This window comes from Eubalaena glacialis, chromosome 4, assembly GCF_028564815.1.
Source record: "Eubalaena glacialis isolate mEubGla1 chromosome 4, mEubGla1.1.hap2.+ XY, whole genome shotgun sequence".
NCBI classification, from domain to species: domain Eukaryota; kingdom Metazoa; phylum Chordata; class Mammalia; order Artiodactyla; family Balaenidae; genus Eubalaena; species Eubalaena glacialis.
In genome coordinates this window covers 58,902,756-58,930,399 of record NC_083719.1, presented here as the reverse complement: position 1 = coordinate 58,930,399, position 27,644 = coordinate 58,902,756, and the positions used below count along the sequence as shown (strand labels likewise).

Sequence of the window (27,644 nt, the reverse complement as noted above, 5' to 3'; positions counted from 1 at the left end):
ATCACTTTCGTCACCACAAAAAAACCCCTGCCCTGTACTCGTTAACAGTCACTCTCCATTCCCTCCCCGCCCTCGGTACCTGGCCCTAGGCGACCGCTAATCTGCTTATAGATTTCTGTCCCTGTAGATTTGCCTGTTCTGGACATTTCATGTAAATGAAATCATACAATCAGAATAGTTTTTTTGTATCTGACTTCTTTTGTTTAGCATACTGTTTTCAGGTTTCATCCATTCTTGAATCAGCACTTCATTCCTTTTTATGGCCAAATAAAATATTCCCTTGTATGGATATTCTAATATTGTCTTTTATCATTTGATGGACTTTTTTGAGTTGTTTTTATGATTTTGCCATTATGAATAATGCTGCTATGAAGATTTGTGTACAGGTTTTTATTTCTCGTGGTTATATACCTAAGAGTGGAATTCCAGGTTCATATGGTAACTCTAAATTTAGCCTTTTGAGGAACTGTCAGACTGTTTTCTAAAGCAACTGCACTGTTTTACATTCCCACCAGCAATGTACCAGGACTGCAGTTTCTCCACATCCTTGCCAATACTTTTTTAAATGTTTTCACAGAATATTTAATGACATGGGAAAATAGACTATTTAAGAAAAAGTAAACATGATATAAAGCAATGATTCTTTTTGTTCAGCAAAAGTATATAGATGCACAGAAAATAGTGAAAAAATAAGCATTTCATTTAAGCGTTGCATTGTGAGCCAACACATATTTTTATCTATGTTTTTGACTATAGCCAACCTGGTAGGTGTGAAGTGGCATGACATTGTCATTTTGATTTGCATTTCCTAAATGGCTAAGGTTGAGCATCTTTTCATGTGTGTATTTGCTGTTTATATGTCTTCTTTGGGATGTCTATTCAAATCCTTTGCCCATTTTTAAATCGAGTTGGCCTTTTTTTTATAAATCTTTTTCCCCCCCAGCTTTATTGTGGTATAAGTGACATACAAAAACTTGACCATATTTAAAGTTTACAATTTGTTGTATTTTTACTTATTTATACAGCTGTGATACTATCACCACAATCAAGATAATGAATGTATCTGTTACCCCAAAAGTTTCTTTGTGCCTATTTGTAACCATCCTTCCTTCCCGCTATTTGACCCCAAGCAAACAGTTATCTGCTGTCTATTATTATATATAGGCCTGCTTTTTCTGGAATTTTATAAAATGGAATCATACATTTTTTTTTAGTCTGGGTTCTTTCAGAATAGTTATTTTGAGATCCATCCTACTATAATTCATATATCATCAAATTCACCCTGAAGTGATTCTTAGTATATTCACAGAGTTGTACAACCATCACTACTGTCTAATTTGAGAACATTTTCATCACCTCAAGAATTTCTGTACCCATTAGCTATCACTCCTCATTTCCTTTACCCTGAAATTCATGGAAACCACTAATCTCCTTTCTGTCTAGATTATTTATCTTAAAAAATGTTTTGTAATCTTTATTTTATTGTGGTAAGAACACTTAACATAAGATCTACTCTCAACAGATTTTTAACTGTAGATTACAACACTGCTGACTATAGGTGTAATGTTATACAGCAGGTCTCTAGAACTTGCATTACTGAAGCTTTAAACCCATTGATTAACAGCCCCCCAATTCCCCCTCACCCTGCCCTTGGCGACCGTTGTTCTGCTCTCTGCTTCTGTGAGTTTGACTATTTTAAACGCCTCATATAATTGGAATCATGCAGTATTTGTCCTGTGACTGGCTTATTTCACTTAGCATAATGTCCTCAAGGTTGATCCATGTTGTATATTGTAGGATTTACTTTTTTTTTTTGCGGCTGAATATTATTCTGTTGTACATATATATACCATATTTTTTTTATCCATCATCCATCAGTGGACATTTAGGTTGTTACCACATCTTGGCTATTGTGAATAGTGCTGCAATGAACACTGGATTGTTAATATCTCTTTGAGATCCTGATTTCAATTATTTTGGATATATACCCAGAAGTGGGATTGCTGGATCATATGGTAGTTCTATTTTTCATATTTTGAGGAACCTCTATACTGTTTTTCATAGTGGCTGCACCATTTTGCATTCCCATTAACAGTATACAAGGGTTCCAGTTTTCCATATCTTTGCCAGCATTTGTCTTTGTTGTTTTTGTTTTTGTTTTTTTGATAATAGAAATCCTGACACGTATGAGGTGATACCTCATTTGATTTGCCGTTTCCCTGATCATTAGTGACATTGAACATTTTTTATATACCTGTTGGCCATTTGTATGTCTTTGGAGAAATGTCTGTTAAATCCTTAACCCATTTTTAAATTGGGTTTTATTTGTGTTTTTATTATTGAGTTGTAAGCATTTTTCATACATTCTAGATACAAGTCCCTTATCAGATATATATTTTGAAAGTATTTTCTCTTGTTTTTTGGGTTGTCTTTTTACTTTCTTGATGGTATCCTTTGAAGCACTAGTTTTGATAAAATCCAATTATCTTCTTTTTATGTGTCACTTTTGCTTTTGGTGGTGTAGCGCTTTTGGTGTTGTAGCTAAGGAGGCTTTTCCTACCCCAAGGTGATGAAGATTTACTGCTATGTTTTCTTCTAAGATTTTATAGTTTTAGCACTTAAAGCTATGTTTATGATCCATTTGCAGTTAATTTTTGTATATGGTCTGAGGAAAGGGGGAGGGGTCCAACATCATTTTTTTGCATATAGGGATATCCAGTTGTCCCAGCACCATTCATTTCAAAAGACTATTCTGTTCCCGTAGAAATGCCTTGGGACTCCTGTTGAAAATCAGTTGACCATAAATAAGAGGTTTTGTTTCTGGAACCTCTATTCTGTTGGTCTCTGTTTATTCTTGTGCCAATATCACACTGGCTTGATTACTGTATGTAGCTTTGTAAGTTTTAAAATGGGAAGTGTGAGTCTTCCAACTTTGTTCTTCTTTGTTAAGATTGTTTTGGCTGTTTTTTTTTTGCATTTCCATGTGATTTTTAGGATTACTTTGTCAATTTCTGCAAAAAATCCAGCTGGGATTTGGAACCTGTAGGTCTGTTTGGGGAGTATTGACATCTTAACAATGTTGTCTTCTGAACCATGAACATGGGATGTCTTTCCATTTATTTAACTGTTCTTTTTTTAAATTTTATTTGTTTTTGGCTGCATTGGGTCTTTGTTGCTGTGCCTGGGGTTTCTCTAGTTGGGGCGAGCGGGGGCTAGTCTTCATTGCGGTGCGCGGACTTCTTGTTGTGGTGGCTTCTCTTGTTGTCGGAGCACGGGCTCTAGGTGCATGGGCTTCAGTAGTTGTGGCGCACAGGCTCTAGAGCGCAGGCTTCAGTAGTTGTGGCGCACGGGCTTAGTTGCTCTGCGGCATGTGGGATCTTCCCGGACCAGGGCTCGAACCTGTGTCCCTTGAATTGGCAGGCGGATTCTTAACCACTGCGCCACCAGGGAAGCCCTATTTAAGTGTTCTTTAATTTCTTTTAAATGTTTGTAGTTTTCAGTATACAAGTTTTGTACTTTTGTTAAATTTATTCCTAAGAATTGTATTATTTGTTGATGCTATTGTAAGTGGAATTGTTTTCTTAATTTCATTTTCAGATTGTTCATTGCTGGTGTATAGAAATACAATTGATTTTTCTTCTTCGGCTGTCCTGCGTGGCATGTGGGTTCCTAGTTCCCTGACCAGGGATCAAACCTGTGCCCCCTGCAGTGGAAGCCTGGGGTCTTAACCACTGGACTGCCAGGGAGGTCCCCAATTGATTTTTGTATATTGATCTTATATCCTGTAACCTTGCCAAACTTTTAAAAAAATCAGTTTTGATAATTTTTTAGTGGATTTCTGGGGCTTCGCTGGTGGTCCAGTGGTTAAGACTTCGTGCTCCCAATGCAGGGGGCCCAGGTTTGATCCCTGGTCAGGGAACTAGATCCTGTATGCCTCAACTAAAAGATCGTGCACGTGGCAACAAAGATCCCACGTGCCACAACTAAGACCCGGTGCAGCCAAATAAATAAATAAATATTTTTAAAAAAATAATAATTTTTTAGTGGATTTCTTAAGATGAAAATCTTAAGGTCTGTATACAAGATCATGTCATCTGTGAATGTGGTTTTACTTCTTTCTTTCCAATCTGGGTGCCTTTAATTTCCCTTTCTTGCTTAATTGCCCTGGCTAGAACCTCCTTACCATGTTGAGTAGAAGTGGCGAGGATAAACATTTTTATCTTGTTCCTGATCTTAGGGAGAAACATCCAGTCTTTCACCATTAAGTGTAATGTTTGTTAGCTGTGGGTTTTTCATAGATCCCTTATCAGGTTGAGGATGTTGAGTATTTTTATCATGAATGTACTGAATTTTGCTTTTTCTTTGTCTTTGGAGATGATCATGTGTTTTTTGTTGTATTTACATTTATATGAGCTCTTCCATTCATCTTGTAGTAAGTCTCATGTATTACAGAAATAAAAGATTAGTGGTCATGAGCATTTGGATAAATGGTAGAAGGCTTTAGAGTAGGTGAGATTACCCAGAGGGAGCATGTAGAAAAAGAAGGTGGCCAAAGATGGTACTCTGAGGAATATAAATATTCAAGCTGCCATGTGCAATGCTAAATTTAATTTTATTTCAATTAGTAGATTTATTTTAATGAAAACTTCATCTAAGTTAGGAGGTTGTGGTTTTTACTTTACTAATTAATTGTGCTATCATCTGCAGCTGTTGATGTGTCTGAAGAACCGCTGGTAACAGGGCAGAGGTTTTCTGCCCTTTATTTGATTGCTTTTGTATCAGGGTAGAACCTGATACAAATACAAAAATAAGTATTGAAGGTGTAGGCAAAAGAGAGTTAGCATGATTCTTTGAAATGACTATGTACACGGTGAGTAAATGGTAGAACTTTAAACTTTGTGAACACTATTAGTTCCATAAATTGACCATTTGAACACTATTAGATGCTGGACTTTACCTTTTCTCTACTTAAAGGAATGTTTGTGTGAAAACAGAAAAAAAAAATTAATTTGTGGGAAATTCACTTCATATAGTTGGTATTCTGAGGCACACACAATAGTAAATAGCAACAGATCCTCAGATGGTATTGAGAACTAGGTAGTGCTTTCTCTTCTCATTTTTGCTTTGTCCTTTGAATTACTGCTACTTATAAAGTAATGTCTCCTTTGATTTCATTATCACTTCTAGCAGTTACTATGAGAAAACCCTGATTTTAAGGCATTAAAAACTGATAATGGTCACAGTAGCTTGTTGGTGAGACTACCTGTTAGATTCTTTAAAAATTTATTTATTTATTTTGGCTTTATTGAATATAATTGATAATTTGTAGTTGTATATGTTTAATGTGTACAACTTGATCTGATGTACGTTGTGAAATATTTACCAGAATCAAGATAATTAATATATTTATTGCCTCATATGGTTACCATTTTCTTTCTTTTTTTTTCTTGAGGTGCTAATGCTTAAGATCTACCTTTTTAGTAAATTTAAAGTATATAATACAATATTGTTAACTAAATCACTATGTAAGACATTTTGACCCTTAGCAGTATCCGAACTGAATGTCAGCAGTTAAGATCTAAGTACGTAGCAATGTGCGTTAACTATTCTGAATTTAAATTAGTTGATAGTCTTAGAGTCTATTGCAAAAAGTTATTGAAGTTCTCCAATTTAATCATAAGTAATTCATTATTTGGTTGAACTAAAAAAAGCCTTGTTATATTGACCAACTCATCAAATGATATGATTGGTAAAAGTTAATTTGTGAGGTGTTTGTTAACCTGAAATTTTGTTTCTTTCTTGAACTACGTTATTATAATTATCCAAAATCATGTGAATAATGTAACTGAGAATAATAGATTGTTTTACTTGAGGCACAAAAAACTAGAATGTTGACTGATAGCTAACTATGAATTAATACTAAAATTAATAGAAAGTGGGCCGCCCCACCATGATGCCCTCAACTTATAAACTATCTTAAGATACATTACAGGAGCTTACACATCTGTTTGGAGGGTCAAAACCCAAATCAGGGTTCTTAAAAGACAAATCAGTATAGCTCTGTAATGTAACAAGGAGAGGCATATTTAATTACTACTACAAACATTTCTCCTGTTAAACCTTAAACGTACAAGATATTTTAAAACGTATATTCATAGCAGAAAGATTGCTGACTTAGCCATTTCTAAAACAGATGTTTCCATTTAGTCCTAATCCATAGTCCTTAAAAATTTGGAGAACTAGTTCACTTCTTTGCCATCATTAAATAGATACATATGAGACTGTAATCACTAGGCAAAAAGTAAAGGGAAAAGATGAATATTCATGTACTAAGGTTGGAATTAGATACTTTGTGTATTATAATATAAACTATATACAATCACCAAATACTCTTTAAATTTGAAAATTTAATAGTTGATGAGTTTTAAAGCTGTGCAAGTCTATGGACAGTGATATGTATTCCAGTATATAGTTCATCAAATGGTAATAGTTGTTTATCTTGTATGAGATACTGTTGGCAAACATAAAATAAATAGCTCTTCTCATCATCTTGTATACATTATGATATGTAATAGCTGGAAAGCATTTTATATTACAAAACTTATGCGTGTCTTTAACATTCTTCTTGATGTAAGAAAAACTAACCAATTTTAGATTTAACTCATGTTCTCTAAATGTATATACATATGTGGCCTTTTAAATGTGAAAAATTGTTGGATTTCTGTTTTATGACTGCAGGAAGCATATGTGCCTCGTTTCTTACCCAAAGCTACCAACTGCCAGTTCTTGATACAATGTTCGTAAGAAAGAAATATAGAGGCAAAGACTTTGGGCTTCATATGCTGGAGGACTTTGTTGATTCCTTTACAGAAGATGCACTTGGCTTGCGGTATCCACTGACTTCTCTCATGTACATAGGTAATTGGATTAAGTTTTTAGAAAGTTAAACTTGTCTCAGTGTCACTTCTGACTTGTTTCTGTAGGATATTTTAAATGTGCATGTATCAATATTAAGTAAATTATATTCCTTGGCTCTCTAGGGCTTAGTTTTGCAAATGTGCCCTTACCTCCACATAAATGGCATTTTGGGGGTGTGGTAACTTTTTTAAAAAGTTGAAATATAATTCACATACCATAAAATTCACCCTCTTAAAGTGTACAATTCAGTGGTTTTTTATTATATTCACAGCTATGCAACCATAACCACTGTCTAATTCCAGAACATTCTCATCACGCCAAAAAGAAAACCTGTACCAATTAGCAGTCACTCTTCTATTCCCCCATTCCTTTATCCCCTAGCAATCAACCACTAATCTATTTTCTGTGTTTATGGATTTACCTGTTCTGGACATTTCATATGAATGGAATTGTATGATATAATTATATTGTAAGCCCTTTGTGTCTAGCTTCTTTCATTTTGCATAAATGTTTTCAAGGTTCATCCATGTTGTAGCATGAATCAGTGCTTCATTTTTTTTTTTTAATGGCTGAAGAATAGTCCCTTGTGTGGATATGCCACATTTTGTTTATCCATCATCAGTTGATGGACTTTAGGATTGTTTCCACTTTTTAGATATTACGAATAGTGCTACTTTGAACATTTGTGTAGTTTTTGTGTGGACATTACTCTGGTGTATATACCTAGGCGTGGATGAAATTGCTTGGTCATAACCTTTTGAGGAACTGCCAAACTGTTTCCCAAAGCAACCACACCATTTTACGTTCTCATAAACATTGTATGAGAGTTGCAATTTCTCCATATCCTCGCCAACACTCATTATTATTTGTCTTTTTTATTAGAGCCATCTCAGTGGATGTGGAGTGGCATCTCATTGTAGTTTTGATTTGCATTTGATGTTGAGCATCTTTTCATGTGCTTATTGGTCATTTATGTATCTCCTTAGGAAAAATGTCTATTTAGATCCTTTAATCATTCTTTCTTTGGGTTGTTTGTCTGTGGTAGCTTTTTAAATTAAAAAAAAAAAAGAAATTTCAGATATACAAAAAAATATAAAGAATAAGGTAACAAATACTCATGTATCATCCAGCATGTACCATCCATGAGAAGTGGATCATTGCCAATATAAGTTGAACTTCTGTCCTATCCAATTAGCTTACCCGCTTCCCTGAAATAAGCACTATCCTCAATTTGGCATTTATTTTCCCCATGCATTTCTTAGACTTTTAATATATATGTATACATCTTCCAACAATGTCATATTGTTTTACGTATTTAAAAAGTTTAGGGGATTCCCTGGCAGTCCAGTAGTTAGGACTTTGTGCTTTCACTGCCGAGGGCCCGGGGTTCAGTCCCTGGTTGGGGAACTAAGATCACACAAGCTGTGCAGCAAAAAAAAATAAAAATAAAAATAAAAAACTTTATATAAATAATATGTACTGTATGAATTCTTCTGTAGTTTGCTTTTTCTATTTATCTTTATGATTATGAGATTCATTCCTGTGGATTCATGTAGCTCTATTTATTCTTTTTTAATGCTGTTTAGTATTTCATTGTGTAGATATATTGTGTTGTGGTGTTTTAAAAGCAAGTAGTGGATTTATATTTGCATTTGTGTAAAGTCCATAGCACTACTCTTTTCTTAATGAAGTAATATTTAACCTGGAAAGTAATTTATTAGAAAACTTTCATAAAATATAATTTACCATTGATTTTAACCTAACATCAGATATTTATTTCCACTGAAAAAATATTTTTGTTCTAAGTTTATTTCCCCCCTTTTAATACCAAAAATCCATAAAACAAGAGCCAAGTGTTGCATGTCCATCTTGAATCACAGCTTCTCTCTAGACCCATACATGAGAATGGAATGAACCCTGTATACCCTTGGATAATGTGAAAATGGATTTTCCTCTTAAAGTCTAATTATTGCTTTACTAAATTTGGGGAGGAATGCAAACACATCTACTGCAGGCAGACTCTCTTATTACCCTTTTTTAGGATTCTCATGTTAAATAAATTGAATACCAAATGAATTATAGGTGCTTATGTATTATGTAAGGTATCCTCTGCTATTTTAGTTATTTTAATTCAGGCAAAGGACTCAGTGTGGCCTGTTGGTTTTCTCCAGCTTTTCCCTTCCTAATAGGTATAAGAACTACAACCAGAAAACATGAGAAATATTGTCAAATATGTGGGGAAAAAGTGAGCAAATGGTATCCTTGTGTCCACATATCCAGTGTCCAGATTAACAAATGTTAAGATTTTGCCATATTTGTTTTCATTTATTTTTTGGGAGACCTAAACAAAACGTAGATACAGTTGATGTTTTCTTTGGACCCCTCCCTAATCCCATTCTCCTTTCTTCTTTCCTCCCCAGAGATTTGTGTTCCTCAAGTTGGTGTATATCCTTCCTGCCCATGTTTTCACACATAAGTCTATGTCTATAAACACTATAAAGCATTATTTCATGTGCTTTTTTATTTAAAAAAATTTAAACAGTTTTTAAAAATAATAATTTTAGATTTATTTTGTATATATTCATATTTAAACAGTTACTTTAGATTTTCACACTTTCCCAAATATAATTTAAATAGCACTGAAGTTCCCCTCATTTGCCCTATTAGAGGTGTTGCCCGGAAACTGGGTTCGCCTCTTGGTGGTTGTTGAGCCAGAAGACACACCAAGCCAAAGAGTGGGAGAACTTACCACTTGCAGTAAGTAAGGAGAACACCGGGGGTCTTTCCCAGAGCAGTGTCTCCTCAACAGTTTTTGGTCATAAAATATACATAACATAATATTTATCATTTTAACCATTTGTAGGGGTACAATTCAGTGGCATTAACCACATTCCCAATACTGTGTCCCCATCATCACTGTCTATACCCAAAACTTTTTCATCATCCCCAATCTAAACTCCATACCCTTCAAACAATAATCCCCCTTCTCCTCTCCCATCATTCTCTAACTTCTTTTCTGCTGTCTGTCATGAATTTGCATATTCTAGGTACCTCACATAAGTGGATTCATACAACATTTGCCCTTCTGTGCCTTATTTCACATAGCATAATGTTTAAGTTCCATCCTTTTTGTAGCATATATCAAAATTTCATTCCTTCTTATGGCTGAGTAGATTTTTATTGTGTGAATATGACATTTCGTTTATCCATTTATCTATTGATGGATGCTTGGGTTGTTTCTACCTTTCTGTGTTTCTATGAATAATGGTGCTGTGGACATGGGTGTGCAGATATCTGAGTCCCTGCTTCCAGTTCTTTTGGATATAAACCTAAGAGTGGAATTGCTGGGTTATAATTCTATGTTTAACTTTTTGAAGAATTGTCAAACTATTTTCCACAGAGGCTGCATCAATTTTTAAATTATTTTTAAATTATTATTTTTTATTTTTTTAATTAATTTTTATTGGAGTATAGTTGATTTACAATGTTGTGCTCATTTCTGCTGTACAGCAAAGTGAGTCAGTTATACATATACCCACTCTTTTTTAGATTGTTTTCCCCATTTAGGTCATTACAGAGTACTGAGTAGAGTTCCCTGTGCTATACATTATGTTCTTATTATCTATTTTATATGTAGTAGTGTACACTACTACACTACTGGTAGTGTACACTACCCAGTCTCCCAGTTTATCCGTCCCCCCACCCCTTTCCCCCTTGGTAACCATAAGTTTGCTATCTACATCTGTGACTCTATTTCTGTTCTGTAAATAAGTTCATTTGTACCTTTTTTTAGACTCCACATATAAGCAGTATCATATGATGTCTTTCTCTGTCTTACTTCACTCAGTATAACAATCTCTAGGTCCATCCATGTCACTGCAAATGGCATTATTTTGTTTTTTTTAGATGCTGCATCATTTTGTTTAACGTGTTTTTAAACTTATAAAATGACATCCTTTTGTAGGTAATATTGACTTGTTTTTTCACTGACTTTTTTTAGATTTATCAACGTTGATTATATGTAGCTGTAGTTTATTAGTTGTAGTTGCTGCATAGTATTTTATTGTATACACAGTATAATTTATTCATATATCCCCTAATGATGGGCACCAAAGTTGTACCCCCTAAAACAGTCCTGTAATGATCATTATAGATGCCTTCTTCTGCATATGTATAAGTCATTACATTATATACCTAGAAGTAGAATTGGATCATAAAATATTTTTCTTCAACTTGCCTAAGCACTTTAAAATTGTTCTCACACCAGCAGTGTGGGAGTTTCCATTTCCCTTATTTTTCTGATGCTTGTTATTATCTGATGGGTGTGAAAATGGAATCTTGCTGTTTCATCTTATATTTCCTTGGCAACTATTGAGGTTTATCATCTTTATCTTTGTTTATTCGTAAATGAGACTGCTATATAATTTTCTTGAGTTTCCTTGCTGTTTTTGGTATCAAAGTTATGCTAGCCCCATTAAGTGACTTGGGCAGCTTACTTTCCATCTTCTGTTTGCCCAAACATTTGATTTTGGGGATTTCTAGAAAACTTTCAATGTATTTTTCAGCTTGCAACCAGTACTTTGAAAAATATCCAGGAGACCATGAACTGCTTTGGGAAGTTGAAGGTGTTGGACACTGGTACCAGAGAATACCAATCACCAGAGCATTACAAAGAGAAGCATTTAAAATTACGGGTAAGAATGTTTTCAATTTGAACACAAGTCCAGCTTAAAAAAGCAGTGGCTAATGATGGTTGTGTCTTATAGTCCAGAGTAGTGGTGTATTGTAATGTGATCTCTCTAGTAACAGACCTCCTTTTCTAAACTTGAATTTTTGTTATACGTAAACATTTGAGTCACTAATAGTCAGAGGACCTAGAGTAGTCCAGTAGAATGTAGCCCAGTAGTCCAGTAGGAATTGGTGGATAAGAAATAAACACAGTTTACTCAAACAGCATAGAATAGGCATCAGTGGATCAAAGGTAGTATGCAGTTTCATGCGTCTCCCCTTGAAGTCACTAAATACAGATAACTGTTTAAGACTCTTTACAATTGCAAGGCTTCATTATAAGATATTGGTGAAGGGGATATCCCACACTTGGATTTTCAACACCCTTCTTTAGGGCTTTGTAAAAATGAGTACAAAGAGTGTTACAATTAAAAGTAGATACTAGCTGGTTTACAATTTTAAAAATTCTTTTACACACAGCAGTTTCTCAAAATGAAACTAAAAGACCTGCGTCTGGAGAATATGGTCTTGCATCTGTTCCAGACTATGAAGCAGGAGCTGAAGACAGTCTGTCTAGTGAGATGCAGCTAACTGTAGGTACACTGTTGTTTACTGTAGGAAATAATAATTTTGCTGTTTTTAAAAAAGAGGTTCAGCTAATATTTAACTTTTTTAATGTTATTGTTCATTCAACAGACTTATGTAACTTCTGTTGTGTTAGTTACTTGGCATTTTCTGTTAGTTGGTTTCTAAGATTTAATTTTCTTTGAAAAATAATTTAGAATACACAAAATAATATAGAAGAAAATAAAAAGCTATAATTCCATTACCTTAGATGTAGCAACTAACATTTTGTATATGTACTTAATATATATTACGAAACATGTATCTGCATATGTTTCATTTTTGTTTTTATTCTTTTATGCTGCTTCTAACTGCTTTTCTCCATTAACATAATATTGTAAGCATTTTCTATATCATTACTGTTTTAAATCATTGTTAAATAGTACACTATTCTATTACATATGAATATCAGCATTTGTTTCCTTAACATTTATACTTAAGTTTTTTACATTTATAAGTGACCCAGCCATGAATGCATTTATACATGAATCTTTGTGCAAATGTAATTATTTCCTTGCACAGATAAATTTGTGGAAGTGGAATTAGTAGTAGGTCAAAGGTTATGAAGTTATTTTGGGAAGTCTGAGGCTATATATGTTAGGTCTTTGTAGAATGTAATATACTTTGCAAATACTAGGTAACCTGAAAGTAGAAGGGCAGGTCCCATTACTGAATTCCAGAGGACTTACCAGGTACTTTTCTAGAAACTACTTGATATTACTTAAAATGCAGGTTCATTGATGGGATCCTAGAGGTCTATTTTTATGCAGTGTTTTGTTGTGGTGGCTTTTAATACAGTCATATTTGTTTTGTACACGGGTATCTGAATATATTTTTAGTGAGTGTTGAATATGTCTATGTAAATGCATGTACATTTCAGAGACACAAGTGCTTTGGGGAATTATTTGTGCCTCTTTTCTCCTGTCTTAGTTAGCATGAGCGTTGACTATTTGAGTAAAAGTTTTTTAAAACATTTTTAAGGATAATATAAATAATATTGATACGGTAACTATATATAAGGAGTTCAGTTTTTTTGTGTTTTATTTCTACCTTTGGAATTTCAGACTTCAGAATAAGCCCTAGTTCTATTATACTGCATTCCAAATTCCTCAGATATATTCAAATTCATTTTAGTCCTGGTCAGATATCATAAAACCAGGGAAAGTAGAAAAATTACTCTTCTCATACGTGTGAGAGCAATGATCTACTTTTATATTAAGCCATATAATTTAAAATGTGTCATTTTAATGAGAACATACTAAAATTTCACCATATTATAAGGTTGGCAATATAAATTAGACCTTTTTTCATTTTAGAAATTCATATTCCTTATATTACTTTAATATTTTAATTTATTCAAGGAAAATATTTCTCATAGTAAACTATTTATTTTTTTTATCAGTAACCTCATGGGGAAGTGGTTTTGTTTGTTTATTTTAACTACATAATTTTTTTAGCTTTATTGAGGTATAATTGACAAAAATTGTACATATATAAGGTGTACACCTTCATGATAAAGATGATAAATGCTTGAATTAAAGCATTGGTCGTACAAAAGAGGGGGCAGTTTTGAGAGATTCTTCAGAGTCAAAATTGACAGGCTTTGTGATTGACTGAATGAGGGACAAGAAGAAGGCATTACTGCCTCACAGGATTTTGGTTGGAATGGCATACTGAATTGTTATTGCCATTAACCAAGGTAGAGGATAATATTGGGGAAATTTAAGATTTCAGTTTGGGACAGGTTGGATGTGAAATTGGTGGAGTATCCGCTGAGAGAGATTTCACTGGAAGTAGAGCTTTGAAAATCGGGAAAAAAGTTGGGAAGATTAAAATTGTATATTTGGATTCATCATTTGGAAATCAGGAAAAAAGTTGGGGAGATTAAATTGTATATTTGGATTCATCAGCAAATAGCTGTTGAAGTAAAGGTGGTAGATACAGTTACGTAGAAGGAGGATGTGGACTGAGAAGAGAAGGGAGCCAAGAACAGAACATTCAGAAAGGCCGTGTATATCACTATAGCATATTAGATGGCTTCATAAGTTCTTAAGCTCATAATAAACTGAGGCTATAATATAGCCTTTTTACTTTCTAAGTGAGTTTCTTAGTTGATGAATAGTGAGTACAAAAGGTGCTATTTGAAAAACTTTTAAAAAGATTTTCTTTGTAACTGTATGAAGTAGATCCATAGGGAGAAGAAAGGATCTAAAACTTGTGGTTTTAATCTGTATCTCTGTTTTAGATTGATTCTCTAAAAGATGCCTTTGCAAGTACTTCTGAAGGTAAGAAATTCAGCTCGTCTATTAGTAAGTGTTTGAGACAGTTAGAATTAAGTGTGTGTGTGTGTGTGTGTGTGTGTGTCCCTTAGAGTAAAGTGAAGACTTCTCCAGCCCTAAAATCTAGATCTGGGTTCTTTTACCACTGATTTTGCTGTGTGAACAGTTAGGTAAGCTATTTTGCCTCTCTTGTTTTCATTTCCTTACCTGTAAAATAGGGACAATAATGTCTACCTTGTTTATTTCCCAAGATTGTTGGAAGAGGGTCTAAGTGAAAATGCAGAAACACTTTGCAAAAAGCTCAAGGTAACAGAAGTTTGAGGAATGAATACTGACAAGGTTATTTCATAATTTAGAAGAAGACACTGACATGGTTTCTTAACCTGAAGTGACAGAGAGGAAGTGTGTAATGTTGGGGATTTAGGTAAACTAGCGTAGTTCTTGCATTTCTGTGTATTTTAATAGGTAATCCTTTGAATACATAATCAATCAATTATAGTTTTGCCGTTTTTTTCTCAGGTCACGATAAAACATCTGTTTCCACTCGTACTCGAAGTAGTCATTTAAAGCGGCCAAAGATTGGAAAACGGTTTCAGGATTCTGAATTTAGTAGTTCTCAAGGGGAAGATGAAAAGACTCCCCAGACTTCACCTACAGCTTCAGTGAACAAGTGAAGTATTGTTTATTTTACTCTCGTTATTTTGTTTATTCTTATTTTCATATTATTAGTATTTAGTTTTTAAGGTGAAGTTTATTATATTGTTTGTGTAGTAAATGACCTTGGTGTAGAACTTTGTATTTGAGTTCTTCCACAAGATTATTGATTACACTTGGTAAGTGTCACTGACAAGTGGTATAGGGAGAAGTTGCTAGTAAGAGAGTGGAATAAATTCATGATTTAGTCTCTTGTGTGAAAATCCAGGAGAATATTCTAGTGATTATATCATCCCAAATGAGTCATTATTGTCAACTTTGAATTTGACAGTAGCTATGGTTTTTAGCAATGCTGAGGTTTAGTCAATTTAAAAAACCCTCATGAAAGGTATGAGCCCTAGACGGACCCGCACAGCACCCCCGGGACAGGGCTGGGACCAGTCGTGTCTCCAGGTGGGAGAGCCCCTCCCGCTCCTCCAGCCTACTTTATCTGGAAATATTGAGCTATACTTTAAAATGTATTCAAGAGATTTCCAATAAACTTTTTCTGTACTTTATAAAAAAAAAAAAACCCTCAATTTTACTTTATAACTAATTCATTTTACTGGGTTATAGAATATAACAAATTAGTGATAGCCATAAATGGTATTGTCAACTCCTCCAGAAACTTAATAGCCAGCTGAATCAACAGAACACTTGGATCAAAACCTTATTCTCCATCTTCCTTTGAATCTTAAAGAAAGCAAGATTTTCAATATTATAGTTAAATTAGGCTTTTGCTCTGATAGTCCTGCTAACTGTTCCTGAGTCAACCATTCATAGTGTTGTCATTTTAGTTGTGAAATTATTCTACTCAGGTAGAGAATTCTGTAGCTCTGCTAATTTCATTATGTATGTAACTTTAAATTTGGATAATTATGTAAATGTTATATTTTAATGAAAAATTCATCACTTTAAAGTCAAATTTAAGTAAATATTTAACTTGTGAAAAGAGTAATGAGGTTAGATAATTATAGTTTTTTTCACTGAGCAACATTTTGTTGTAATACCCTTTTAAAAAGGGAATGTAACAGTACATTTTAAATTGAACATCTCAGAATTATTGTGGATTTTTTTTTGCTTTTCATAAAATAGTAACAGTGAGACTAAATGCTTAAGTGCTCAGACACTATGAAGAACAAAACTTCCTCTTTGCCCTTGAAGAATCGACTGTCTATTAGTTTCTGATACACATATCTGTACCTGTGGCACAGGTTCAGAGTACTGCAAGGTGGATTGTGATATAATAATAGAAGTGCAAAGTGCTCTGGGTGCAAAGGAGGGGGTGATTGATTCTAATTGAGGGGATAGAGAAATTTGACATTTGTGCCAGGGCTTCAAAGATAAGTAGAAACTCAACAAGCAGAGTTGGGAAAGAAGACTTTCTTTTCTAGTTCGAGGGTCTACAAACTATGGTCTATATCTGGCCTATAGGCCAGATCTGGCCCACCACCTATTGTTGTAAATAAAATTTTATTGTAACACATCTGTGCTTATTAGTTCACATGTTTATTATGGTTGCTTTTGCTTTACGCTGGTGGAGTTGAGTAGTTGTTCAGAGACCATATGACTCAGAAAACCTAAAGGAAAAGTTTGCTGACCCCTGGTCTACGCCAGGGCTGTTCAGAGAACCTTCTGTCATGGTGGACATGTTCTTTGTCTGCCCTTCCCTGTCCAGCATGGCAGCCACTACTCAGTTTGCTCATCACCGAGCACTTGAAGTGTGGCTAGTGCAACTGAGGAGCTGAGTTTTTAATTTCACTCAGTTTTTTGTTTTTTTTTTTTAAATAATATTTTTGTTTCCTTTTTTTTTTTTTTTTAAATATTTATTTTTTGGCTGTGTTGGGTCTTCATTTCTGTGCGAGGGCTTTCTCTAGTTACGGCAAGTGGGGGCCACTCTTCATCGCGGTGCGCGGGCCTCTCACTATCGCGGCCTCTCTTGTTGCGGAGCACAGGCTCCAGACGCGCAGGCTCAGTAGTTGTGGCTCACGGGCCTAGTTGCTCCGCGGCATGTGGGATCTTCCCAGACCAGGGCTCGAACCCGTGTCCCCTGCATTGGCAGGCAGATTCTCAGCCACTGCGCCACCAGGGAAGCCCTTCACTCAGTTTTAATTACTGTAAATAATGACAAGTGTCTCATGGCTACTGTATTGCACTGTGCAGTTCTAGACAGCAGGAGTAACATGAGCAAAGGCACAAAGCTGGGAGGAGTGTTGGTAAGGAAAACTGATGTATAGGTAAGTGGTAGCATCGAGTAGGAGGTAAAAATATAAGGGTCTGGTCATGTTAGGCTTTGAAAGAAGGTATGCTTTATTCTCCAAGCCATAGAGAACCATCAGAATTTTCTGAGGTGGACTGTCACTGGTGCAGATATGTGTATTAGAAACATAACTCTGGTGACTTACCGGGCGGTCCAGTGGTTAAGACCCTGAGCTTCCACTTCAGGGGGCATGGGTTCGATCCCTCTTCGGGGAACTAAGATCTTGCGTGCCATGGGATGCAGGCAAAAAAAAAAAAGAAACATAGCTCTGAAAACCTTACTAAAGAATGTATATATTGCAAGTCTGAACATGAGTTGGGAAGAAGTTACAGTGTCCAGAGAGAATTGGGCCTGGAGTAGGAAGATGAGAATGGGAATAAAGTTACGGATTTGTTTGAAAGGCGTTTCACAGGTAGAACTAAACTATATCGTTTATTGTCCAAACTGAAATTTTTGAGAATGAAAGGGGCATTATTAATACACGCATACCTCAGAGATGTTGTAGATTCAGTTCCAGACTACCGCAATAAAGTGACCATCACAATAAATCAAACATTTTGGTTTGCTAGTGCACATAAAAGTTTTTTACACTATCCTGTAGTCTGTTAAGTGTGCGATAGCATTATGTTTAAAAAAAAAAGTACATACCTTAATTTAAAAATACTTTATTGGTTAAAAAAAAATGCTATCATCTGAGCCTTCAATGAGTCGTAATCTTTTTGCTGGTGGAGGGTCTCGCCTCAATGTTGGTGGCTGATGACTGATCAGGGTGGTGATTGCTGAAGGTTGGGGTGACTGTGGCCATTTCTTAAATAAGACAGCCATGAACTTTGCCACATAGATTGGCTGACTTCTTCCTTTCACTAACGATTTCTCTGTAGCATGCGATGCTGTTTGATAGCATTTTACCCACCGTAGAAATTCTTTCAAAATTGGAGTCAGTCCTCTGAAACCCTGATGTGGCTTCATCTACTAAGTTTATGTCATAGTCTAAATCCTTTGTCATTTCAACAGTCTTCACAGCATTTTTAGCAGGAGTGGATTCCATCTCAAGAAATCACTCTCTTTGCTCATACACAATAAACAACTCCTCATCCATTAAAGTTTTATCTTGAGATTGCAGCAATTCAGTCACATCTTCAGGCTCCACTTCTAATTCTGATTCTCTTGCCATTTCTACCACATCGGCAGTGACCTCCTCCACTGAAGTCTTGAACCCCTCAAAGTCATCCATGAGGGTTTGAGTCACCTTCTTCCAAACTCCTGGTAATGTTGATATTAGACCTCTTCCCATGAATCATGAATGTTCATAGTGGCATCTAGAATGGTGAATCTTTTTCAGAAGGTTTTCAATTGACTTTGCCCACAGCCATCAGAGGAATCTCTATCTGTGGCAACTATAGCCTTATGAACTGTAATTCTTAAATAATAAGACTTCAAAGTCGAAATGCTTCCTTAATCCATGGGCTGCAGAATGGATGGTGTTAGCAGGTATGAAAACAACATGAATTTCATTGTACATCTCCATCAGAGCTCTTGGGTGACCAGATACATTGTCAATGAGCAGTCACATTTTGAAAGGAATTTTTTTTTCCTGAGCAATAGGTCTTAACAGTGGGCTTAAAATATTCAGTAAACCATGTTGTCAACAGGTGTGCTGTCATCCAGGCTTTGTTGTTCCATTTATGGAGGACAAGGGAGTAGATTTAGCATAATTCTTAAAGGCCCTAGGATTTTCAGAATGGTAAATGAGCACTGGCTTCAACTTCAAGTCACCAACTGCATTAGCGCCTAGCAAGAGAGTCAGCTTGTCCTTTGAAACTTTTTTTTTTTTTAAAGTGGGTGGATACATCTGTGGCTGTGCTACATTTATTTATTTATTTATATACAGCAGGTTCTTATTAGTCATCCATTTTATACACATCAGTGTATATATGTCAATCCCAATTGCCCAATTCATCCCCCCCTGCCGCCCCCCACCCCCCGCTTCCCCCCTTGGTGTCCATACGTTTGTTCTCTACATCCTGTGTCTCTATTTCTGCCTTGCAAACCAGTTCCTCTGTACCATTTTTCTAGATTCCACATATATGCATTAATATACGATATTTGTTTTTCTCTTTCTGACTTACTACACTCTGTATGACAGTCTCTAGATCCATCCACATCTCTACAAATGACCCAGTTTTGTTCCTTTTTATGGCTGAGTAATATTCCATTGTGTATATGTACCACATCTTCTTTATCCATTCATCTGTCAATGGGCATTTAGGTTGCTTCCATGACCTGGCTATTGTAAATAGTGCTGCAGTGAACACTGGGGTGCATGTGTCTTTTTGAATTATGGTTTTCTCTGGGTATATGCCCAGTAGTGGGATTGCTGGGTTATATGGTAATTCAATTTTTAGTTTTTTAAGGAACCTCCATACTGTTCTCCATAGTGGCTGTATCAATTTACATTCCCACCAACAGTGCAAGAGGGTTCCCTTTTCTCCACACCTCCTCCAGCATTTGTTGTTTGTAGATTTTCTGATGATGCCCGTTCTAACCGGTGTGAGGTGCTACCTAATTGTAGTTTTGATTTGCATTTCTCTAATAATTAGTGAGCACATGAGCAGCTTTTCATGTGCCTCTTGGCCATCTGTATGTCTTCTTTGAAGAAATGTCTATTTAGGTCTTCTGCCCATTTTTTGATTGGGTTGTTTGTTTTTTTTAATATTGAGCTGCATGAGCTGTTTATATATTTTAGATGTCCTTTGAAACTTTAAGCCAGGAATTGGCTTCTCTTCTCTAGCTCTGAAAGTCCTAGATGACATCTTGTTCCAGTAGGGTTTTTTGTCTGCATTGAAAATTTGTTGTTTAGTGTAGCCACCTGCATTCATTATCTTAGCTTGATCTTCTGGATGACTTGATACAGCTTCTACATCAGCACTAGCTACTTCACCTGGCACTGTTATGGAGGGAGCTTCTTTCCTTAAACCTCATGAACCAACCTCTGCTAGCTTCAGACTCTTTTTCTGTAGCATCCTCACCTCTTTCAGCCTTCATAGAATTGAAGAGAGTTAGGGCCTTGTTCTGGATTAGGCTTTGGCTTAAGGGAATGTTGTGGCTGGTTTGATCTTCTATCCAGACCACTACAACTTTTTCTCCATATCGGCAATAAGGCTGTTTTGCTATCTTATCACTGGTGTGTTCACTTAGAGTAGCACTGTTAATTTTTTTCAAGAACTTTTGCTTTGTATTCACAGCTTGGCTAACTATTTGGCACAAGAGACATAGCTTTCTACCTATCTCAGCTTTCAATGTGCCTTTCTCACTAAGTTTAATCGTCTCTAGCTTTTGATTTAAAGTGAGAGACGTGTGACTCTTCCTTTGAACACTTAGAGCCATTGCAGGGTTATTAATTGGCCTAATTTCAATATTGTTGTGTCTCAGGGAATAGGGAGGCCCAAAGAGAGGGAGAGAGATGGGGAATGGCCAATCAGTTGCAACAGTCAGAACACACACAACATTTATCATTTATCATTTATTAAGTTTGCTATCTTAAGAGTGGACATAGGTATATGTATAACCAACTCACTTTTCTGTACAGCAGAAACTAACGCTACATTGTAAGTAAACTATACTCCAATAAAAAAAATCCATTAAAAAAAAAGTTTATCATCTTATTTGAGTGTAGCCTGTGGCACCTGGAAACAATTAAAATTGTAACATCAACCATCACTAATCACAGATCACTGTAACAAATATAATAATTAAAAAAAAGTTCAAAGTATTGTGGGAATTACCAAAACGTGACACAGACATGAAGTGAGCAAATACTGCTGGAGAAATGGCTTCAATGGACTTGCTTAGCATAGGATTGCCACAAACCTCCAATTAGTAAAAACATAGTATCTTCAAAATGCAGTAAAACAAAGTGCAATAAAATGAGGGATGCCATAATTATGCCAGTGCTGGGACAAAAGTTGTAAACTGGACTGTCCCAGGTAAGCTGAGATGTATGCTCATTCTAGGAGAATAAGATCCAATCAATATAGATAGAGTAAAAGAAAGGTCTAGTTTACATAATTGAAAAGGTGGTGATCGAACTGGAGAACAAGGTAGGAAAGAGAACAAACTTGTAAGAAGATGAAGAGGTTGGTTTTGGACCTGTAAAATTTGAAGTTGTTGTCTGAACAACACTTAGTTGATTCTCTAAAGTGTTACTTTATTAACGGATTCCTGAAATTGTATATTCATCTTTAATAAAACAAGTAAGAATGTTTTTCTTTGGTTTTGTAGATTGGAGTCTACTGCACGAACATCAGAGAGCTCAGAAGAATTCTTGGAAGAAGAACCTGAACAGAGTGTTATTGAATTTGAGGATGAAAGTAGTGATAAAAATGTTCGACCAGCACCAGAAACCCAGCCAGGCCTGGAAAAGCAAGAAGGTGAAAAGGTAGGAGATTCACTTACTAAATAAAATGAATGGAAGTAAAATTTAACTTTCTTAGTCATATATTGTTAGAAAAGCATAACAATGTATTTTAGACTCTTAGTAGAAATTGTATTTAATGTTAAAAAGCATATATGTCGGGACTTCCCTGGTGGCTCAGTGGTTAAGAATCTGCCTGCCAATGCAGGGGACACGGGTTCGAGCCCTGGTCTGGGAATATCCCACATGCCACGGAGCAGCTAAGCCCGCGTGCCACACTACTGGGCCTGCGCTCTAGAGCCCGTGAGCCACAACTACTGAGCCCACGTGCCGCAACTACTGAAGCCTGCGAGCCTAGAGCCCGTGCTCTGCAACAAGAGAAGCCATCGCAATGAGAAGCCTGCGCATCGCAATGAAGAGTAGCCCCTGCTTGCTGCAACTAGAGAAAGCCCGCGCACAACAACGAAGGCCCAACACAGCCAAAATAAATTAAAAAAAAAAAAAAAAAAAGCATATAGGTCTAAAGCAAGGTCAGGTAGTAGAGGATAAAGTTACAAGTATTTTATATTTCAAACTGAGTTTATAAAGTTTGACGTATTGCAAAGATAAAATAGAGGCTGTTTAGTTAGTAATGTCCCTCAGTGTATTTAAAATACAAATTAATTTGTAGAATTAAACATACTTAAGTGACACAAATGATGTGACTATAAGAGGTCTACCTTATAAAACCATTTAGAATGCCTTAATGTCCAACAAGCCCTAAATTGCACCCCTATTTTGGTTAGAAGGATAGAATTAGTTGTCCAGAAAAAATATATGTATTTGACTACAGTTGATTTACAAATTCCTAGAAAAATAACTAAATTCACTTTTTTTACCACTAGAAAACAAGGAGGAAAATCCTTTGTGACTGAGTAAAAAACTCTTTATCTGGCTTCATTTCTTTTTTCATCTTCTCTATTTCCTATCATTCTTTTTCTTTAATATCTTCAATCTTTTCCTCTCTTACAGATTCCTTATTTCTTCTTTCAAACATATTTAAGTTTCTTTAAAAATCTTTTACCTGTTTGTCAAGTCCAGCCAGGAGCTAAGCAAGTGAAACTGCATTACTGATTTTATTTCCTTAACTTGCTCCAATTTAGCTCCTGTTTCCTCTACTTCATGAAATTGTATTTTTAAATGGCATTTTTTCTCTTCTTGTAAAAATTAGGGAAACAAACACGTATTTTAAAAAAGGGATTTATATGCTTCTAGATGTCTACGGGAATGTATATTTGTGTGGTTTTTTTTTTTTAAAAACTTAAGATTATACTGTACATACTTCATGTAACCTGTTTCTTTTGTCCAACAATACATGTGAGTACCTACTCTTGTAGGTCACCAGTGACACTTTCACTCAATTCTGGTGGCTTTCCTTACCTAGGTTGACTACTCTCTCTTCCTCCGGATTCTCTAGTCCCCTGGCTTTATAACACTGTTGTGTTCTGGTTTCTTGGTTTTCCTCTCTCTGAAGTTTTGTTTTGGTTTTATTTATTTGCTTTTTAACTCTTCTGCTTCCTCTTTTTTTCCCTGTATTTGTGGACATTCTAGAAGACTCAGTTCTTGACTTTCTGCTCTTTTGTTCATGCTTCTCTTTTGAAAATGCATCTAGTCTAATGGCTGAATGGTCATCTCTGTGGGGATGACCAGTAACTCCAGACTTTCAATATTGATCCAGACTTCAGTATTACTTGCCTTCTGAATATTTCTGTTTAGACAGATGTCTTTAATCATCTTAAATTTTAACATCTCTGCTCTTTCCTATCACTTCTCTATTGAGCCTTTTTTCCTATTTCTTATTTTTCATTCTGTTCCCAAACCTAGAACTTGAAGGACTGAGTTTTTCTCTTCTGTTTCTTCTCACTTGTAGTTACTCACCAAAATTCTGGTTTTTTATAAAAACTTTTGCTATATCTTTCTCATTTTCTTCCTTTGAACATTTGTCATACCGTAGTTGGTCCTTTTGTGAGTTTTATTATAATTACCTTCTGTGTGCAGTTTATTCTTTATACTCTCTGGCCAGATTAATTTTTCTAAGTCTCTGATTTCAGTATCCCTTAGGAAAACACTCATTATATGATTTCAGGGGTTCTATATAATCCAGCCAGGTCTATTTCTTAAAATTTGAGTGCATCAGTGTTCTAATTTTTATTTTATTTTTAGTTAATTAATTTATTTTAAATTTATTTATTTTATTTTTGGCTGCATTGGGTCTTTGTTGCTATTAGTGGACATTCTCTAGTTGCGGTGAGTGGGGGCTACTCTTCGTTGCGGTGCGTGGGCTTCTCATTATAGCAGCTTCTCTTGCTGCGGAGCATGGGTTCTAAGCATGTGGGCTCAGTAGTTGTGGTACACAGGCTCAGTAGTTGTGGCTTGCGGGCTCTAGAGCGCAGGCTCAGAGTTGTGGCACATGGGCCTAGCCGCTCAGCAGCATGTGGGATCCTCCCGGACTAGGGCTCGAACCCGTGTCCCTTGCATTGGCAGGCAGATTCTTCACCACTGCGCCACCAGGGAAGCCCAGTGTTCGAATTTTTAAAATGATAATTAAATAAAATGATCTCTGATTATTAGAATGTCATTAGGATTAATTAGAAATATTAGATGTTAATGAAAGTCATGTAAATTGGTAAACCTTGGAGGAAGAGTTTCAGAAATTGGAGACTTAGTGTTATCAAATCGCTTTTCCATATTTTAATGTGATTTAAGGAGCAGGATTGTTCAAAGATGACCCTTTGTTGACTGGAGAATGAGCTCACTAGGAATGAGGGCTCTCCTGCCAGCAAGAAGCTGTACCCAAACTCAGCTTCCCACAGGACTGCTAGTGCTTCCTCCCCCTGGCATGCTAAACTGTGACTTCCCAGGGGCCCCAAGGGTTCCAAGTGCTGAACAGCTGATGTTCTGTAAAGAGCTGGCACCAAATCTAGACTTTCTCTGGTGGCTTTTTACTGAAAAGGTTCTTCCTGTCACTGCCTATATGGAGGAAGAAGAAGAAGGAGGCAGGGTCTCTTCACTGAATCTCAGACCCACACTGGGTCCATAGAGCATCCTGGTCCTGTCTTTTCTCCATGAGAACAGAGGGAAATTGGGGTGCTTATGGATTCTTTTCTCTTACTGACTCTGCTGTTCCTTAACCTGTGTCCTGTAATGTGGTAGAATGTATCTTGAGTCCTGGTGCATGACAGGGCGACTGAGAATGGACCCACCTTGTATGACAAGTAAGTTAATCTGTAATTTTGTCCTGACTTTTTTTGCCCTCGATGGTGTAGGAATCTGAATCAGAGCCTATGAATGGTGAGATAATGGATGATACTCTTAAGACTTCACTTATAACAGAAGAGGAGGACTCCACTGGTGAAGTTTTAGGTGAAGAATTAAAATTGCAGTCTTTTAATTCCAGTGAAGACTCTACGAATCTTGTTCCACTGGTGGTAGAATCTTCAAAATCTCCTGAGGCTGTTGCACAGGATAAGGTAATGGAAAAATATCCTAATTTTTTATAGTTATAGTGTCCAGTGTTGGTGACTTGGCTAGGGCAGTGCAGGATATATATTTTCCTCTAGTTTAACATGTACCATCCTTCAGGAAAAATAAATTTTACTACATTGGGTGTTTTAAGAAGATGCAATCAGTAATGTTTTTTAAATTCAAATCTTTGTAACTTCATTCGTCTGACTTACGGTAACAAAATGAGTTTCACTTTGTAGATTTAGGAAATGCTTAGAAAAATGGGTAAAGCATTATTTACCAAATATTTGAATACCTATTGCTTACATAGTCTGTGACCAGTACTGTCATTTTAATTTGTTTTAATTAGGGAGACAGATTAGATTAGTGGGGAAAACTTGATGGAATATTTTAAAAGAAATTTAATTATTTATTTTTATTGAAATATAGTTGATGTACAATATTATATTAGTTTCATGTGTACTACATAGTGATTTGATTTTGCATACATTATGATCACCACTGTTAAGTCCAGTAACCATCTGTTCCCCATATAAAGTTATTACAATATTGTTGACCATATTCCTTATGCTATATATTACATCCCCGTGGTTTATTTTGTAACTGGAAGTTTGTACCTCTTAATCCCCTACCTCTTTCAGTCCCCTCACTCCCTCCCTTCTGGCAACCACCCATTTGTTCTTTTTATCTGAGTCTGTTTTCATTTTGTTTTGTTTTTTAGATTCCACATATAAATGAGATCATATGGTTTTTGTCTTTCTCTGTCTGACTTATTTCACTAAGCATAATCCCCTCTAAGTTCATCCATGTTGTTGCAAATGGCAAGATTTCATTCTTTTTTTATGGCTGCGTAATATTCCATTGTATATATATAGGTGCCACGTCAAAAAGGAAATTTAATTTCTACTTTTGAATATTCCAATTTAAGGGTAAAGAACTCTTGTATAGCATTATTTTATTAGTGTCTCACATAATTACATGAATAAAATTTTCGCTGCCCTCACCTTTCACCTAATAGTCAAACTCAGTGGGGTAGCACAGTGTCAAGTCCCAGGATTCTCGGTTCTGGCTCCAGTAACACCAGGAAACTAAAAACTGAGTTGATTCATGGTTTTGAAGAATCTTGACATAAAGTTTGTGCCTTAAGTACGTTTTGAGGTAAAATCATTACTTTTATTGCATCTTTAAAGCAAGAACTTAATGAATCCAAATTATCATGTAAGACAGTTTTGAAGAAATTGAGCTGTATTCAGAACATGTGCACATGATTAACAAAAGTAGTGAGTACTGAATTCTTTAAAATGTGGTTCAGGGTCATTGCATATTAGTGTCTGAGAATAATTTATGTAAGAACTATATTGCAAAAGTTGTTCATCGGTTTTTTGTTTTTAGACTTCACATGTAACTGACTCAGAAATGTTGCTATATGAAGGCCCATCTGATGACAAGGGGCACACTGAAGAGAGGCTGCCTCTAGTTTCAAGAAAGAAAGCACATTTTGGGAGTTCAGACAATGTGGCTACTATCCCAAATGAAGAACGGTCCGACAGTGGTTTTCCAAACTCCGTGATAACTGAATTTGCTGAAGAATCAATTCCTGAAAATGTATCACCCAACACTACTGCCTCATTGGAAGACCAGGGTGAGGAGGGGGTAGCCGAGCCCCAGGAGACATCTCCAGCTCTTCCTCAGAGCTCTTTAATAGAGGTTGAACTTGAAGATGTGCCATTTGCACAGAATGCAGGACAGAAGAAGCAGTCAGAGGAGCAGTCTGAAGCATCTTCTGAGCAACTGGATCAGTGGACACAATCAACAGAGAAGACTGTGGATAGCAGCTCAGAGGAGATAGAAGTGGAAGTGCCTGTGGTCGACAGGCGGAATTTAAGAAGAAAGGCCAAAGGGCACAAAGGACCTGCGAAGAAGAAAGCCAAGCTGACCTGAATGAGGAAGAAATGCGGATGATAAATCCTCTTCTTTGTAACATAATTGTTGTTTTTAAAATATGGCAGTTAATAAATAGCATGGGGCACAGGACAAAAACTCCAAATTTTCAATTTGAACTTATTTATGATGCCGCTTTTCCCTCCCCTGTAGGACCTAGGATTCACCGTTCTTTTTAATTTTTCAGGCTATTTTGTGTAAATACAATTTTTTTTTATTTTTATTAACCATGTTTCGATTTTGGGAAACCAGATCATACTATATTTTCTTTAGCAGTTGGGGA

At 35.9% G+C, this 27,644-nt stretch overlaps 1 protein-coding gene across 5 annotated transcripts in view; it reads left to right on the top strand.

Moving 5' to 3' along the window:
* Positions 1-27,644, top strand: part of FAM169A (family with sequence similarity 169 member A) — a 60,224-nt gene extending 32,580 nt beyond the window's left edge. For 4 of the 5 annotated variants that reach the window (XM_061187911.1, XM_061187908.1, XM_061187909.1 and 1 more), the window contains 8 exons: positions 6,739-6,918; positions 11,484-11,612; positions 12,127-12,239; positions 14,516-14,555; positions 15,069-15,219; positions 21,784-21,940; positions 25,222-25,425; positions 26,813-27,644. In XM_061187911.1, the coding sequence (XP_061043894.1) occupies positions 6,739-6,918; positions 11,484-11,612; positions 12,127-12,239; positions 14,516-14,555; positions 15,069-15,219; positions 21,784-21,940; positions 25,222-25,425; positions 26,813-27,361 (1,523 nt within the window). In that variant the 3' untranslated portion in view covers positions 27,362-27,644. The remainder of the gene's footprint in view (positions 1-6,738; positions 6,919-11,483; positions 11,613-12,126; positions 12,240-14,515; positions 14,556-15,068; positions 15,220-21,783; positions 21,941-25,221; positions 25,426-26,812) is intronic. The other variant, XM_061187910.1, reaches the window with a different exon arrangement.